The sequence below is a fragment of the Sycon ciliatum genome, chromosome 1, assembly GCF_964019385.1.
Source record: "Sycon ciliatum chromosome 1, ocSycCili1.1, whole genome shotgun sequence".
Lineage (NCBI taxonomy): Eukaryota > Metazoa > Porifera > Calcarea > Leucosolenida > Sycettidae > Sycon > Sycon ciliatum.
Window position 1 is genome coordinate 28,553,906 of NC_088643.1, and position 18,505 is coordinate 28,572,410.

Genomic DNA, 18,505 nt, shown 5'->3' on the forward strand with positions numbered 1-18,505 from the left:
GTTTAAAACACAATACACATACACGTACACGTACATGTACATGTGCATGTCACAACGTGTCTACGCCGACCATGAGATCTCGATAGAACACGGGCCTCAAATTCTGCTCAATACAAGTGCTGCTAAGGTCATCGCGATCATGCAATTGTACATGTATGTACATGTACGGCCACAACGTATCACCGTAAAAGCCCCTGTATACGCCCACTCGAAATAACGCCCACCCTCCGTGTACACGCCCAGTCAGGGGAAGACAACACTTTTGTTTCAAAATAGCGCCCATGCCCATGTATACGCCCAGGTATGCCGGAAACACCAGTACATGTACAGGTACTGACACCCAATACTTACTGCTATCCCTATTCCAAGTATACGCCCGGTTCCAAAATAACGCCCGTGCCCTTGTCTACACCCAGGAAATCGAGGCTGCTATTCTATACGCCCGGGGGCCTATACACGGGCTTTTACGGTATAACGTCAGACTCCATTACAAGTACTAGCAAGAGTATAATAAGCTCCCATAATAATAGTTTAATACTCTTGCTAGTCCATAGGATCCGCTACAGGCATCCTTTCAGTAGTAATACTACTAGTACTACTAGTAGTATTAGTATTAATAGTAATACTAATACAGGACACAGGCCTGCTTATTCTATACGACTACCTGTAGTATTAGTAATACAGGACACGTGACAGGCCTGCTTATTCTTGAAGTGGCTCGTACACCATGTTGACAATGATTATGTAGATCTTCATGACTAGCTGCATCAACTGAAGTAATAGTTACTTGAATGATTATGTTCGCAATCAAAATTGTGCCCCTCTCGATGCGCCGCGCGTCTGTCATAGAATCCTGAACGGTTCCACGCTGCCAGTTCCGAATCTATTTTCGTTTTCCGTGTTGTATCGCAGCCTCCGGCTCTTCCTGAAAAAGGCGACTTCGATCGAATCAACTTGTCTTGTACTTGCAGATCTGCATGACCATAGTGAGAGGTACAGTTGCCTACTAAACTCAATGAAACACGGACACTGCGCCTGGTTTGACATCTCAAAATCCTGCCCGTGCCGCAGAGCGACGTAATCCAGCAGCCCAGAGAAGCTTACGCTAGCAACAATCAGAGGACCTCCGCAGTGCTCCTCTCATCAAGACCGGTCGACCCTAAAAACTCGTCGATGAGTCACTTCTCTACCTTGATTTCTAATGTATGCTATTCTATGCTTGAGCATCATCGTGCCAAGTGGCTTGCTCTTGAATGGCACCCAGACGAGAGCAGGTAAACACGACCAAGTACTTATCGCCTCGATCCAGTAAAATTCTTGTGCTTTTCTGATCTGGCTTGTCGCAGTTTGTTGCCTTCCGTTCGCCACAACCAGCATGATGGCGTCGGGGAGAAAGTCAGACGTTACGCAGAAATATGGAAATGGAGACCAGAAGGAAACTCTGGTTGTCAATGTCGTGGGTATGGATTCCTCCTGGTCGGGTGGCGCTGCTAGTCCGACGGGAGCTGTCACCAGCGATAAGGCCGGCAGTTATTTGAGCGACTCGTGTTCCGCACCGAGTAGCGAGCCAGTACAAACCTCCGGCAGGGTTGGACGTTCGACGTTTATCAACACCGTTCTGACACTCGACTCGCCGCAGTCGGTCTCGTCCCACTCAGAGATTAATGGTGACCTGTCAAGTAACAGTTCGTCCACAGCGGATCAACGACGTTTGACAGAGTTTGTTGCCAATGGGCACTCGTACATGTATCATGGGTGTACGGAACGGCCGGTGATCATCAAACCAAGCAAGTCCTCACCCAGGAAGGCCAAGTCACCTGTGCGTAGATTTGTCAAGCTGCACATTATTGAACAAACCACAACGAGAGAACATCCTGCCAAGTCGGCCTCAGTGCTGACTGGAAGAGCAGCAGCTGGACAAGCCAAGGAAGGTCAGACACAAAGATCTCCCAAAGCTTGTACTAATGAGGTAGTTGGTCAGCCCCAGCCAGGTGCCAAGCCAAAACCAATGAAGAAACCAAAGCCTGTTGGATTCACAGGCTGTAGGACATTGGAAAATCAACCTACGAGTATTTCTCCTGTTGCACTGAACCAGCGTACTCTTCCAAATGAAACTTGCCAAACTCCATTACTAAGCGAGAGAGCGGCCCCTGAAACGGTAGTGGAAATGCTAAAAAATGGAACAGCCAGTGTTGGTGCCCAAATCATTGTGCTAAATGCCACTCATGACAACGCTAGCTTTCGACGCCAAGAAGAATTCGTGTTACAGCTCATGCAGGATGTTGCATGGCACAGGGATACACCGACCATACTTGTATCCACAAAGAATGATCTACTTGGAGATGAGAACACTGCATGGCAGCGAGAGGAATGGGTCAAGCAGTTTGCTGAGAAGGCGTCAGTTGAGCATTACTTCCACACTAGCTGTGAACCATACCCTGTCAATATTTGCTACGCTATTGACAGCTTGCTAGCCATTGCTATGGGAGGAGAAAAGCCAGCCGGTGAATCCAGCTTCATCTCTCTGAAGTCCAAGCATGCTGACTTCATATCAACAGCCACTGATCTCGCATCGCTGTTTGCTGCAAGCATGCCTGAGTCTTTTCTGTCCTGGAAGGCTTGGAAAGAGCTGGGAGGGAAGGATGATGCACTGTATCGGCAGCTTCTAATACTAGATGAGTACCTGGGAGAAACGTTGGCAAAGTGCCTGCACCGACATCGCATCCTCCACACAGTCCTACAGGAACACGCTGACTGTTGCTTTGCCAGTGACAAGAGCAAGGTCAGCATGATGGCCTTGTCTCTGAGTGTTGGCAAAACAACCCTGGCTGATGTGGAAAGTGACGATGAAATCGCACGTGGAAACTCTCATAACATCTGGAAGAAGCTGAGATTGTTGCCAGTGCTCATGTAAGTCCATGGTAGTTTCGGTCATCTGTGGTACAGCTACTAGTATGCTGTACTCACCGTTCAGGGCACTGCAGTGGCAGAGGTGGCAGAGGAGGCTGATTCTGATGAAGATCTACTAGATCACTGGATTTCGTGCAGGACTTCTCCCCCCCCCCCCAACCCCCACGAGTTCTGCATCTGCTGCTGGATTATTCCGGATGATAGTTATGCTTAGCTGCATCCATGAATGTGGCATGACCAGCAGTAGGGCAGTGGAACAAAAATAAAATTGTTATGTTTAGGGTAAATCTGGCGGAAAATGACAATTCAGTGTTTCAGGAATCTCTTTCATCATCACGTTTGTAGGGTGAAGCCGGGGACCGGGTACTGTAAAATTTGTAACTCAACAAATATTCGGTGCATATAAAGCATTGTGGACCATGACTAGCGCCAGACGTTAATGAAGTAACGTCTTTTGCATAGCTACGGGAATTAAATTTTTGCTGTTTGGTTTGACACTTTGGGGCCTAAAACTTGTTTTGCATGATACCATATAGTAGACACAGGAAGGAGCTGCACAGGCTGAAATTTAATGTGGCCAAAATGGATTTTGGCTCACGGAGACTGATATTAAAGCTCGCTGATATTTTAGAGGCATACAGTATATTGATGATCAAAATGAAGCTAGAAAAACTCGGATGTTGAGCCAATAGTAATAATTATGTTGCGCCAATAGTAATATGTAAAGAAAAAAGGACCATAAGTTACTAGTTAAGACTAACAGCTTCGTAGATGTGTAGATGCGTAGATCCGTAGTGTGTGTGTTGCAACTAGATGTCAGGTCGTCGAATGTCTCAATATCCTTGTCAGTTTGGTACCTTGTTGTTGCACTATCTGACTCTATATTATTTCGTTACCTTGGTGGACTGTTAGTCATAACTAGTAACTTATAGGTCCTTTTCTCTTTACAAAATGAAGCTGGGGAATTGTGTGTTGCTCCCTACGTGGGTGCTTGCGCTGTTCCTGCCGACTTGAATTCTCACTTGACTGACTAACGACTGCCATCCAGAGCACACGAGAAGTCCATCGAACCTTCCACTCGGCAAACCTGCCAGAAAGCATCACTCCGGGGTGAATTCCCTGAAACACTGTGTATTGAGCAGGGAGTGATGCTTTCTTGCAGGTTTGCCGAGTGGAAGGTTCGATGGACTTGTCGTGTGCTCTGGATGGCAGTCGTGAGTCAGTCAAGTGAGAATTCAAGTCGGCAGGAATAGCGCAAGCTCCCACGTAGGGAGCGACACACAAGTCCCCAATTATCGCCGAAGTCGCACCAACCTCTTCTTCAAAATGAAGCTTAAGTATGGAATTTTGGACTATGATTCTTCTTCTTTTTCTCTCCATAGGAAACCAGTGTCACCAGCATCGGTTTGCCTGTACCCAGTGGTGGCGTCCGTCACGCGCAACTGTGCCCCGGCAAAAGCTATGTAAGTCTGTGCAAGGTTACTTACTTTCCAAGTGACCGTATACTCTACTCACCTCACTGGCACAGCTGCCACCTGCAACCCCATCTTATCAACTGTCCGACCTTCTTTGTGCTTCCTCTTCCCTTCTCTCCCTGTACCCTCTATGTCTTCTTCACCAAGCTGGGTTTGGGTACTGTAACCCAAGTCATTCTCTGCATAATGAGGCATATGTGTAACATACACCTTATTTTCGGGAACAAACCCCCATTCTTTTTCTCGGAAAATCGGGCATAAATCATCCCTGTGGTTTGTACCCTGAATGTCTGCTTCATACGTATGTAATCAAGCACGCTCAGGACTGAGGTCATGATGGCTGAATCTTGCCCGAGTCTGTAGCCCAAGGGCCGTAGGCCCGAGGGCTGGAGGCAAGGGCAAGATTCAACCGTCATGGCATACAGAGCGTGCTTGATTTGATTTCTTACACAGCACGAAGCAACATAATTATTAGGGAAGGTCAAAGGTCGAATGGTCGAATTATTTCCAAAATAACGTCAAACCGTCCTGATGGCCTGAGTATGCCCGCGGAAGGAAGACTGCCTAATGGCCATGGCCCCGTCAACAATCATGTGTCATGTAAGAAAAACGAATCAGTACACAAGGGAATAATTCAATGCCTCCAAGAAAACTAAGGTTCACCTGGGGTTCCCGTAGTAAGACCTCGCTTATTCAGACTTGTCGGAGGGAGGGGGGGGGGGGGGGAGGGGGGAGAGAGGGGGGGGGGGGGACTGTTTTTGCATACACACAGATCATGTTCTTTTCTGCACCAGGCTCAGTGGTCTTGTTTCACTCATGAAGGTGGTACTTGCCATGACCTGAAGGATGCCTCCTGAGTGGTGCAACCATGGTTGTACCATTTGTGTTTATACCGTAGAATCCCGCGGATAAGCCCACCCGCGTATAAGCCCACCCGCGTATAAGCCCATGCCCGCGCATAAGCCCAGGGAAAGTTCGAACATCACAAGGCTTCGTAATACAAGCCCATGGGCCTAAGTCGTACCAAGAGTCCATAAATTATGGACTCTTGGTTGTACCATGTAAATGTAGGTTTTTTTGTACATTTCAACACAATCATTGGTTGTTTTTATTTGCACAGTGGCTTTAAGCAATGTATTTCTCACTTCCTTGGTACTTTTCAATAGCACAATGTTGGTGTCAGCGTATAAGCCCATGTCCGCGTATAAGCCCATGTTCTTGTATAAGCCCACCGAAATGTCCTTATGAAACAGATAAGCCCATGGGCTTATCCGCGGGATTCTATGGTATCCAGTGTGGAAACTGTCCTAACGTGAATGTGATGCCCCCAAATAACCGTCATGAGCCTAAATTTTAATTTTTCCCCCTGGAAGTGTCTCCGGCCCGGACCCCCTCTTTCTTCTTGCTTCCGTTTGGTCGCACCACTTTTTAGGACCGTGATACGCCCATGGTCCCGATATACTATGTTCTCTATCATCAGTAAAGTCTCTACTAAAGGCATGTCTCCAATCAAGCCGCCACACTAAATTGTCACCTTCCCCTCTTTGGAATTAGCACTAATATCCATGAACCTTCCAGGTTGGAAGGCCGTTGGTTAGCGCTATCAGCTGACTTTCATGCCGTGGAATGTCTCAGTACTCCTTCTCAGTCTTGTGCTAGATTGTGCACATCTGACTGTTCAAAATCTGGTTTTGTTGGTGGACTCGATCGCATAACTTGTGCCCACAATTTCCATGTTACAATTTTCGAACATTTATCTTGAACAAAATGACTTACCATTAGGTTTGGTACAAGAAGTGCACAAAATTTCACTCAAAACCAGGGATATGTGATACTGTAAAACTGGAAAATTTCGGTGGAGTTCTATTCTCGGTAACTTCGGTACACCCTATGTTTCATTGGTTCTGGTTGCTTGTACTCCATTTGAAGAGAATGCCTGAAAACTGGTTCATGAATTTCGGAGTCCTTGTTGATGATGATGATGATGATGATTTTTTTTTTTTTTTGATGATGATTAAGCCACTTCTTTGGGCAAACAAAACACAATTTCCCAAGATGAAGGAGTGGAACCCTACACAAATAATAGTTTAAATGAATCCAACGCAAAGATCGTTTTTCCATGAAATACAACAATTGAACACAATTACATGCTTAAAGGCATGAAAGCAACAAAACAGCAACAAAAGGGTAAGCGCCATACCAATCCAGCATGCACAGTCAGGACACAGCACGATACTTACCAAACTAGACCTGACTCGGCCACGGCAATCGAGACATCATGAAAACATCTCGCCGGATGGTGGTACCGTGACCGAGCCCCACGTATGCACAACACAGCAGCACGCAGCAAAGCAAAAGACAGCCGACAGCGGAGTAAACCAATGACCTGGGAATAGTGAGATCCCGATGACTCGGCCTGCATCTGGCACAGTCTCTTGAGGAACACATTGCACAGCCTCCCACAACCACCATGCACAGAGAACACGAGAGGTGTGAAAGCGGCTCTTTCTACATTGATGATGATGATGATGATGATGATGATGATGATGATGATGATGATGATGGTGAAGAAGGCTTGAGATTTGTAGTTTTCTTTCCCTGATAAACTTCGATTTTGGAGAGCCGACAGTCGTCGCAGAGCAAGGGTGTCGACGCTGCAAATAACGCAAAGCGAACATGTTTTTTTTCATTTTTCGTCCATCAGGCCCAATGGGAAGAAAAGCACTGCGCTCACTGCTCGTCGTAGCTATTTTTTAGTTTAGAACTTGACAGGGCAGGACAATGGAAACGAGGAGCAAGAAAATTGGAAAATGAATAGCAATAGCAGCTAGTGTTTTGAAATCTTTGCCATCCCCGAAACACCTGTCTGCATGCGAACAGGTCGGCAAGATGTCAAAGCTCCAAAACGCAGAGATGTGACAATCGTCAATTCGCGCAGCAGAGCAAGATGAGCAAGTTCAAAATAGAAGTCGTTCAGCCACTGCAGAGCCCAGACCGCAACATGGATGACCTCGCCTTTTCCAGCAGCATCGACGATGTGTCCTTGGTCACAAAGGAGGAAGGCAAGATCTGATTGCGGCAGTCGGGAAGTGCTGGTACGACTATGATATCCCTCGGAATGATATGTTTGGCATTGCCTGTGTTTGTTATTCCGGGGCATCCTCGAGCGAGAGCGGAGGCGGTAATGAGTACTAGTGCTGCAGCGCTACCGTGGTCTCCGCCGAGATGTTGGAGAAGGCATTCAGGTAACAGCGAAGACGATCAGGGACGCGGAGAAGCTTCTCCGTGACATACGACATCGCGTCGATCGACCTGCCACTTGGAATGGCTTCAGCGGTGATGAGTCGAGCGATGGCGACCCAGACTGAGACTCTACTCCCACTAATCGATTCTGTAGATATTGTAGATATGTCGATTGAATGTGTTGAAGTGTTTCTCTTCCAATAGAACACTTTTGTTGAGCACAGTAACTCCTTGAAAAGTCATGTCAAAAAGTCATGAAGTTTTTGTTTCCGGAGGAAGTACATGCATGACGACTGCAGTATGGAAACTGGTTTACCAAAGTTTCGCGTTACCGAGCCTTTGATTTTGGGAAATACCGAAAATATTACACCACCGAAAATTCCCAGCTTTACAGCGGAGCAAAAGAACAGCACAGCCTCCTACAAAGGCACATCTCAAATACCAGCATGGGTTGGAGGAAGGATGAAAAATGAAAGACAAGTGCCATACTGAAAAATAGAGAAGACATGGTTCGCTTCACTGTAATTTTGTTGATTATGCAATTCAGGTACTCAACCTCTAGTTCTGCACTGACACCTGGAAGTCACACAAGATACATCCACGTTGTAGAGAGAGCAAATCGCCAGAGTATGCTGGATCTCTGTGATGCAACCTCACCAGAGGCAGATGATGGTATGCAGGATGAGGAGTGTTACGAAGTCATGCAGCCATTCCATCTGGATGAACCTCAAGGACCAGCAGAACAACCAGTATCACCGCCATACCGATGTGTGCAGAAGCCAAAAGCTGGCCAGAATGGCATTGCAGCTCCAATGCTGTCGTCTAGGGACCACAGTGAGGATGGTGTTACTGATGGACTGCTCTTACGCAAGCCCCGAGCTGCTTCGGCACCCATGGTTGTCAACGCACCAGTGGCAAATAGGCAGCGGACATTTCGAACTGTACCAATCGATGAAAACAGTGGCAGTAACAGCAGCAATGATTCGGCAGCAATAGCCCGCAGAAATTTGGACAGTCAGCTTGACGATGAAGGCTATATGGAAATACCACCACAAGACAAGTCACCCAAGAAGCTGAAGGTCCAATCTAGAGGGTCACTCCCTGCCATGTTACCTGTATCACCTCGCAGGGAAAAGTTCAGGAAACACGTTGCCATGAGGAAAGCTTCAACGGCTCCGAGCCACACCTCGATGCTACCCGTACCGCCAATGGCTTCTCAGCACAGACCACAGTCTAAATTTGATACAAATGTACCAACCGGCTCTGACCGGGTACCGACAGTAGTGGGAATGGAGAAGAGCCAGGAGACCAACACCGTGTTCACGTTTGATCGGCAAATTTCACGTTCCATGGAAGACCTACGAACACTCTATGAGGAAATCCCACATGCTAAGGTCCAGGAGTGGTGCACCAGAGAGCCACAAGTCGCAGTCAGATCTCACTATCAACTACCAACTAGCTCAAATCCTGCTTCGCCCAATCTACACAAGATGTCACCATCTCAACAAGCCAATCCACTGAAACATGATTCTAAGGTAAAGTTTTCAAGGCGCTCCAAGCTGCTATTCAGAGACACGGAGATTGTGGACCATTCCAGTTCCATGCTCCGAATCAATGCGAGACATCCTGCAATCACCACGGCCTGCTTTGATGTCTATATAGCAGCGGATACCCGCAGCCTTGGCTGGCAACAAGCAATGCTTCACCTGAAAAGTATGGACAAGATGAGCTTCAAGGTGAAGCAGACAGCCAACACAATTATATCATGAGCGCCAAACGTATTCAGTTACAGCCCATCTAACTATGACCACTATGATCATGTATCTACCTTTCTGCTTGTAAGTGGATGTGTACCACAATAAATTGGTGCAGTGTATTGAATAGTTTATCAGAAATGGACCGATCCTCATGTATGTATCTTTCTGCTCGTAAGCGCGTGTGGATAGGTGCACTGTATTGAATAGTTTATCAGAAAAGTTGTCTTCTTTTTCTTACATAGTCAGGATTATTGTGGAAGTTTATCCCAATCAGAGTCGTCTATAGTCACTGTAGTCTTTGTGCTGCATCTAGTGTCCTGCTAACATTAAAGTGCTTTTTGGAAGATTAAGCCAGCAAAAACAACTGCTCATCGCTATCAAAAAAATTCTGCGACTTTTGAACGAGACATGGCTGTATTGACGAGGCTGCGTATTGCCTCACGTCCTCATGATAACCACTATACTGGCCTATTGACCATGTGGTGATCTGCTTCCCTTTCCTGTGTCCTATCTGGTATCTATACTGGGAGCGAGGGGAACATAGATGCAGCTGACGAGGTTTTGTACCATGTCAGCTAGGCACGTGGTTGTGAGATACATGTAACATACTCCTTTGAGCACCATTGCCATTCGATGCTGCATTGGCCACCAATACAGGGTATAGAGATGTAACATACTCCTTTGAGCACCATTGCCATTAGGCGCTGCATTGGCCACCAATACAGGGTATAGAGATCGACATGGTGGTAGCCTGGCGGACAACATGTCCAAAAGCTTCCGGTTGTGTTTTTCATCGTAGAGCTGTTCGTAATGTTGATGCGTTACTTCTCTTTTAATCCATAGCATTAGTGTTAGTAGGGGCAATAGCTACTGTCCATATGTGCGGTTATATCAGTGAGCCATGGATAATTCATGATTTAATGGTGTTCTTTTTGTGAATCCTTCTTCCCAGAAGCAAATGCCGGTTTTTATACATAATCATTGTGCAACTACTCAGCGTTATTTTGGAGAGGGCGGAGGGGGGGGGGGGGGGGGGGGGGGTGTTCCTCAGCTCTATCAAGTATTATGAGTTACCACCGGCACCGGGCCAAGGAGAAGACACTGAGACTGAAAAGATCCTACTGAGTGTTCACAAGACGGTTTCCACAGATGCTCTGACCTCTGATACACACCTTTTACACACTGCTTCTCTGCTCATCATTAATCTTCACACTTGGCTTTCCCCAAATCGGCCCGTTTTATTCGCCTTGTCGGCTTTTTCGCTATTAGAGCTCAAAAATACATCAGATTCGGCTGCAAAATCAGCTGACTGTTCGAGAATCGGCTGCAAAATTGGAATATAAGGCGAGACCAAAAAAAATAGAGATTCCCGGGCCCTCCCGCACCAAAATCGAGCCAAAGCCATTTTTTTTTTTGAACAGTTCATACATGACTGTACATGTACAGTACTGATCGTGTGAGTAGATCTGTGACGTGGAGTCACACAAACCCGAGCTTCTACGACTCCCTGATGAAACAGATCAGGGACATCGTTGGCCGAAATATAGAAAAACTGAACGGGGAAAACTGCGTACCTGTTGTCTGTAAAAAAATTGAATAAAAATTACCGGAAAATGCGGTAAAAAAAGTTCAACATGGTATGCACACATATAGTCATGTACATACATAGGAAAAAAATAGAAAATAAAATTCGCCCGCCCGCACCAATTTCACATGGGTCCTGCCCGGGAATCTCGATTTTATTTTGGTCTCGCCTAATCGGCTAAAAGAATTGTTGGCATGTTGGCTTCAAAATTGGTGAGACACAGGAAGATTTGGTAGATTTTCGGCGATTCTCAAGGAAACCCTCCAAAATCGGCGAAGAGCTCAACGATTTTTTGATAAGTCTCTCGTGTTCGGCGAATTTTCGGCCGGCCGATTTGGGGATTTTACAAGTAACGATTTTCCTAATGGCTAATGCTTGTTTGAGAGGAGGTCAAAGGACACTAGTAACACGACCTCAACGCACTAGTACTACAAGTACTGAAGTAGAGAGCTTGAGCCGTGGTCATACTTGCAGCAACATCATTCGTTCGTAAACACACTTTGCAACAACATTTGGTAGATTTTTGGCGATTCTCAAAGGAACCCTCCAAAATCGGCGAAAGGCTTAGCGATTTTTCGATAAGTCTCGTTTTCGGCGAATTTTTCGGCCGGCCGATTTGGGGAAAGTCGAGTGATATCATGTGGCAGTGTGGACAAAATGGAACAAGTTTCTATTAAATGTTGTTCTTAAGCGGGATTCACAGAATCTTTTTTGCGATGCGACACGCGATGCGACAGGCGCGAAACCGGGAAAACCCCAAATCGTAGCCATGTCGCACCCCACGCAACTGCCGCAACTGGGCCATCGATCGAAGGCCATCGCAGAAGTTGAGCTTGGCTCAACTTTTGCGATGCGATGCGATGTGACAAGCGATTTGGAGTACGATTTTGACCTTTTCTACAGCAAAGTTGTACAAAGGTTCAAGAGTTGCCTATAAATTTGTACAAGTAATTAGTTGTATCAAACCGCGCGAATATCATGGTGACGTAGCCAAATCAGCAAAATGTTGTCGCATCACTGACTTCTTCTGTGAATGGTATTTCGCGAGTTCGCATCGCACGCGTCCGTCGCAGATTGCGTCGCATCGCGTGTCGCATCGCAAAAAAGCTTCTGTGAATCCCGCTTTACTCCGAGTTTCACGCTAAACGGCATTTTTTCGTGTTCCTTGGATTGTTACCGTATTATCTCTAATTATAAGCACAGTCTCCAATAATAGCACGTCTCCAATAATAGAACACCTTGGGACGGCATTCAAAAAATAAAGTGCTCAGTCTCCATTATAAGCACACTGTGTAAATTCATTATCTGTACCGGCGAAAACCCCCTGAAATGTGCATATCTGACATGAATTTGGCATGGCAACATGCCTCTGAAATGAGGTTGAAATAATAATGGAACAGTCTCCAATAAAGGAACGTCTCCATTAATAGCACGGGGCGGAGGAACATTGAAAAAATAAAGGACCGTGCTTATATTAGAGATAATACGGTATCATTCGTAAGTTGAGCCGCGATCTCGTCCAAAGCGCGCAGTGCGACTTGAGTATCAAGAATTGAAACTTTTCGTCACGTTGACTTGCTCAAATAATAATTCATGATTAGCAGGGGCTTCATGAATCCACTTGTGATATTCTCAAGATTACACAGCAAAACGCTGCGATCTAGAAAAAATAATAAAATCGCTGGAGCAGGACGCGTTTGGGCCTTTGCCAAGCCACAGCTCTGCTGGATATACACACTGTACATGACTGTACAGTGTCCTGGCTATCATCATGATCATGGTCACCTCATTCTCTTCCTCTCCCGGATATTCTTTCCACTTCCAGGAAGCCCAAGATTATGAAGATTGGCACGGCTGTTGTGTTAGCTGCACTTGGATCGCGGCAACTACTAGTTTTCTGCACGTGAACCATGCAAAATCAATGCATGCTCATGCATAACAACCAGTCAGCTGGTAGGCCTCCGCGGAATGTGCCGGCATAATTTCGGGAATTATCGGTGTGATTTTTAAAACGGGGATTATTGGCAATTTTTGTGGAATAATCGGTAAAATTTGAGCAATGCCCCCCTTTTTTCATTTTTTTCCATTTTTAACACCCTGATTTGTACCAAAAAGCTTGTGATCCTGAAGTAAGTTTCTCGCTTCCGTTACCTTGTATTGGCACATTTAGGGTACCCTGTAAGAAGGCCTTAGGCCTGTGGGGATTGCCCTATCAAAATTTTAATAATAATAATAATAATAATAATAAGTTGATCGCCCGGTATTTCAAAAAGAAAGAAAAAAAAGCTTCCAGCCGAGTTTCATGCATAATTCACGCGAACCGTGATTTTTTGCCCGTACAAGTGGCAAAAAAACCCGTACGCGGTACGGTATCTGCAAAAAAAGGGAAGAAAAAAAGCATTATTGTGAGAATTATCGGTGGAATTACGGGAATAATCGGTCGAAATTTTGAGCAATGCTCAAAGGAATTATCGGTAAAAATACGAGCATATTCCGCGGAGGCCTATGGGGCTGTTAAGTGATGACGTCACAGTTCCTTCGATACGCATAGCAACGATCCCACTGGGGACAAACAAAAGTAGCGTGGTCTCCACCGAACCAGTTGTCAGTGGCAACATATAGGAATCGTGTACATTTCTTCGTTTCTTCTTTGCTGTTTTCAGTGAGTGTTTTGTTTTCTCTTTGTCCTTGATCTCGACGATGTTGTCGTGCTCATTACCTTACCGAGACGTCTCTTGTGACTGTAGCCAGTGTCACGGAGGATTTTATTGGCGTGACAAGGTAGATCGCCGAGATCGAGCGTGAAAAACGCTCTGCATTAGTAGCTCCTGTAGAATGTTTTCTGGGATGGCGTATCCATGGTCAACAAAACCAAGGTGCAAGACAGCATGAGAGATTGTGTAAACGATGTGAACTCCAAAAGGTAAGCTCCTGAACAAGTGGAAAGATATAGGTATTTACAAACTCTCTCTTCATCCATCGATTGCCGCTATGCATTGCATTTTGTCTTCACAGATAATCTGGCCAAATTTATTGTAACTAGAGAGTGCAATCGTGCTTGGGGCCCATCCCAATGTCATCACATGGCTGTGGTGACTAGTGTATATCTGGGAGAATTTTTCCTCGACTGATACGGAGTGCAGGTGGATCGATTATGAGAAATGCGAACATGTGAAGTAAGTAATTATTAGTTGTGTCGAAGAAATGTGCAAGAAAATAAAATTTACTTTACACTCAAACATACACTGTAGATGTACATGTAACATCATGATAATGATTCCATCTTCATTGTCCCGCAACTGGTACACCATACGCACCGAATACATGGTGTGTGTTGCGCGCGCGCATGTCGTCAGGCGAAATAGCACGTCATCGTACATTTGAGATCAGCGGGAAGAAGATGACGACGTCCACTAATTTAGTATCTGTGCACACGAATCTGCTGTGTGTGTGACTCTGTGTGTCAGCTATGATATCATCTTCTGTGGTTCCTTGCCTAGCATGTACGTCTGAACCATCCTGCAAAGTTTGAATGACGTAGGTTGAGCGATCGCTCCGCGAAATATACTTTTTGAAATTCTCTTCATAGTATATCTTCCACCATTGAAATTTCGAATTTCTTCAAAAAAAGTGCTGAGAGGGGTGGCTTGCAACCTCGATATGGCTTGTTCCAGGCATGCTTTGGAGCCATCTTCTGTTGAAGTAGTGGCGGGGATCTGCCCTGCAACTGCTACAACAAAAAATGATTCGATCTGAGAAAGGGTGAGACCGCGAATCTCGGTTGAATATTGAGTATTTCAAGCCTTTTCACGACGAAGATGGAGTTCTTTTTGGAGATGGACGTCGCGGCAAAGGACATGGTGTCCGACGTCTGGCGTCTGGTGAAGCCAGGGATCATTTGTCCAGTCAGGTCGGCAACCTAACCGTCGGTAAGCTTGTGTTTGGATCCCGTTCTGCTCGATGTGGTAGATCACAAACAATTTGATATCGCACAAATTGATCTCAGCATCGTGCGTACGGTATTTTATATTCAGAAAATCCCAAAGTGTCTCTGTGTGGGCGTCCTATGCCACGAGAAACTCCAATCAGGCTCCTATGTCCTCTGCCTTCATGATTGAATGTCCACTTCGTTTGAACAACGAACACAACAATCGAGGACGGCTTTGCAATGAAAAATACAGCTATACTGGAGCTGAAAAAAAGAAGAAAAAATGTGCTCAGGATGAGACTCGAGTACACGCATACTCTCCCAGCAGGTGAAAGGCAAATTTTTGTGAAAAATGCGTGACGCCGACTGACCAGTAATTTCGCCTGACGTACATGCACACACTCTCATGCGTGGCCGAGTCGGCCAGATGAACAGACCATGCATTTGCACGAGGTGTCCGTAATGTCATTGGAACGCTGTACTTTATGACTTTATTCCAAAAGAGTATGTCTTGCCCCTGACGAATGGAGTTGTGTCTGTGCTCAGCGGGTATCGGGCTATGACGCAACACTGCAATCAGCGCTGCAATTAAAAGAGCACTGCATGGATTATTTTGACTAACTTCCTTTGCGTTTACTTGGTTGAGCCCGTGGTTTCATTTCTGTGTTCTGTCATGATTGGCCTCTGGAAATAGTCAGAGTGGATGTCATTTTGCCATATATGTGTGCCTTGTGGGACAGGTTCAAGGCTAGATGCACTTCACATTCGGCGTGCGATCTCAGCGTCTGGGACCTGATGAAGTCTTGGTTGGATGATTATTCAAGCCTGACACTACTCGACACACCAATGTACATGTCAATGTAATTTTTTCAGAGCTGCACTATTTACGTGTTGATGCTTACTTCGGTGTTAGCGTGTTTCCCCCGGATTGTTTCTATCATCATGAGCGTGTGTTCCTGGGCTGAGCGAGCACGTGCACAAGTGTACAGCTATAACCCTGTGTATCTTTGGTTACACTTTGTTCTGCAATGCATGTACCTTGTAACATTATGTGCTTGCACTGCTTTGTCTGGCCTGCGTATTTCAGGACTATTCAGTGCATTAGACCCAGGTGTGTTTGTTTGCCGGATGATCTCTTGTTGCGTCGCTCTGTATTTGTATTCATCAATTTTTGGGCTTGAGAATTGAGCTGTTGTGTGGTTCCCAATATGAAAACATCATGCTGGTGCTCTGTGTTTCGATTATCGACTGTCGGAGCAGTCATGCATTTATTAGCAGAACGGTCAATACTGTAGTCTTTTCACGTGTTTGTCTTTTTTGTGTTTTTGCCGGGGGTATTAGCGGTAACGCTGCTCACAGAACGGCAGTGTTGCATCACTGGACGACCCTGCCTCTGCATCTGACTTAATTTCCCCAGGATCTGGTGCAGTTACACCAGACAGCCACTTCCTGTAAACACGCAAACAGCAAAAGAAGAGATCCCGCAAATCAGGAAAAACCATTGTGGAAAATATAGAGTAGATCATACAACATTCAATAATCTGGAGTAATTACAGTGAGACAAACACTTCAAACAGTGCTCTCTCTCTGTCTCCATCCTTCCAAAAATACCCTATGACAATTCCCTAGAATTATTTTATTTAATAGGACATCATTCTGAACATAATAAATTCTTCCATGGGTCTTCAATCACCACGGAGGGCGAAAATATATCTAAGTCATGCAGTTTACGGGAGGTGCGAGCTGTCATGGATATAGAGGCTGATATTGTGCTGAGCGTGAGGGCAGAGACAGAAAGAAGACACTGATTTCTTGAACAACTCACCTATAATATATAATCGAATCCACAAGGAGCGCTCATACTTTGATCCATCAGGACGCGAAACTTCTTCAAAGCACTCTCAAACACGGAGTTTTACTGTGGGCAGCCAATTTCACAGCCATCATGAAGGCACTCGACGACTACAGGAGTTTTGTAGAGGAAAGAACAAGGAGTAAAGAGCGACAACAATCGCTTGAAGAAAAAGCAAAGAAAAACAACTGTCTCTCCAGTCATTTAGATGCTGTTGCCCTTGACATCTGGTTCCATCCAGAGGACGCGACTTTTGTTTGTCCCCAGTGCCCTCCGTTGCTATGCGTATCGAAGGAGCCGTGACGTCACACTTAACAGCCCCATCAGCTGGCCTACTCGCCCACGCATTTGACAGGTCACAATTCCATCAAATTTGAGATATCGCTTCGTTCTAAGTCTCAAAACAGTTCTAAAGTCACCAAACCACGCTGGTAATCGATGGCTATTCAGCAAGACTTCAGCCGTTTCCCGAGAGTTTGGGCACCGTTGCCGTTATTTTCCACGGTGTTCTTCTTCCCCCTGTCTGGAGCTGCATCCTGGAATTATTTGAAAGGTATTTCGTGCGGGCTGTGGGGGGTTCCAACAGGCATAAACTGACATCGCTATAGGATAACTGTTCATCATCTAGTTTAGGGTCCCAAATTATTTCGCGCTTTCCCAGTGTTCTATGTACTTTCTGTGTACGTGAGAGCGTGTCAACCCCAGAAATTTGCAAATCAAGATCAGAAACACAGTAGCTGACTAGCTGTTGATATGGATTTTTTTCATCAGAACCGATCAGACAGGGTACTGTTGATGAATGCTACGGAGCAGGGAGCCGAAGGTGTGAGCGTGATCTGGGCCACGGACACAGCGAATAGCAGATCTGGCTAGCGAAAAGCTTAGCATGCATCTGAGCCAACACACCATCTGGCTGTACGGCGCATGCCTCTTCACAGCTAAAGCACTTGCCAGCCTCTTTACCATGATGGCAGCTTCGTGGCCCATCCCCCCCCAGGAAGAGAAGACCAGAGGGGTGAAGGAACCATGCTCGATGTGGGGAATTCTCTCCCCATACGCACGCTTCTTCTCCCCTTCAAAGCTTCGGTACAGAGAGGAGAGGGATCTGGAGCGGTAACTTGACGCATGCGCATGAGGATAGAACACCCTTGTATCAAAGAATGCGTTTCTGCAATCCGCCCAGAACCCCCTCACTCTCAGGTCAGCGCGGGCATCCGGATCGGTGTTGGCGGTGCGTCGCTGGAGGACCTCACCGGTGAGAGGTTGGAGCTTCGGCTCCACCTCAACGTCACAATGCACCTCCTTCATGCATGAGGCGATAAAGTCGGTAGGATCATTGTGACGCATATGGTTGAAGCCGGAGAGTTTACAAATCTGCGCATGATCCACCGAGTAGCCGGCGTGCTCCACACGGGCAAGAAGCCGGCAGGTTGTCCAGTGGCCAACAATATCGCATGCGCACGTGGTCATGGAAGTCTGACTTGACATCGAAGCAGAATCCGTGCTCAGCCACCGGTATTGTTGCGAGCGTGCTGGAGGCTCCCTTCTCTCTTGCCAAAGCCATGGCCCGTTGTTGTGGCTCGGGCAGCCGAGACTGGATTTTGTTAGCCTTGGTGTCGAGGTTGGCGCGGTGACGCTGTTTCACGGCAGTCTTTGCTTCATGGTCTTGTCTGATGCTCCCTATCAGGTCCGAGCCGCCTGTGGCGATCTGGGTTGCAAGATTAGCGGTGCACTCAACCGATGCCGTGTGTTTGC

General features: G+C 46.3%; 1 protein-coding gene and 1 long non-coding RNA gene across 2 annotated transcripts; both read left to right on the forward strand.

The window, feature by feature from the left end:
• The first annotated feature begins 821 nt into the window (after positions 1 to 821).
• Positions 822 to 9,792, forward strand: LOC135821579 (uncharacterized). The gene is made up of 3 exons (XM_065334580.1): positions 822 to 2,910; positions 4,293 to 4,373; positions 8,176 to 9,792. The coding sequence occupies exons 1-3, from the start codon at positions 1,376 to 1,378 to the stop codon at positions 9,395 to 9,397; spliced, it is 2,838 nt and encodes a 945-aa protein (XP_065190652.1). The 5' UTR covers positions 822 to 1,375; the 3' UTR covers positions 9,398 to 9,792.
• Positions 9,793 to 13,591: 3,799 nt separating this feature from the next.
• LOC135806927 (uncharacterized) lies at positions 13,592 to 16,201 on the forward strand. The gene is made up of 2 exons (XR_010551349.1): positions 13,592 to 14,146; positions 15,639 to 16,201. It is a non-coding gene; the product is annotated as an uncharacterized LOC135806927 (long non-coding RNA).
• The last annotated feature ends 2,304 nt before the right edge of the window (positions 16,202 to 18,505 follow it).

Coding starts and splice junctions, on each gene's coding strand:
- LOC135821579 (XM_065334580.1), top strand. CDS start 1,376: ATGATGGCGTCGGGGAGAAAGTCAGACGTTACGCAGAAATATGGAAAT. Junction 2,911..4,292: donor AGATTGTTGCCAGTGCTCAT/GTAAGTCCATGG, acceptor TTCTCTCCATAG/GAAACCAGTGTCACCAGCAT. Junction 4,374..8,175: donor TGTGCCCCGGCAAAAGCTAT/GTAAGTCTGTGC, acceptor TATGCAATTCAG/GTACTCAACCTCTAGTTCTG.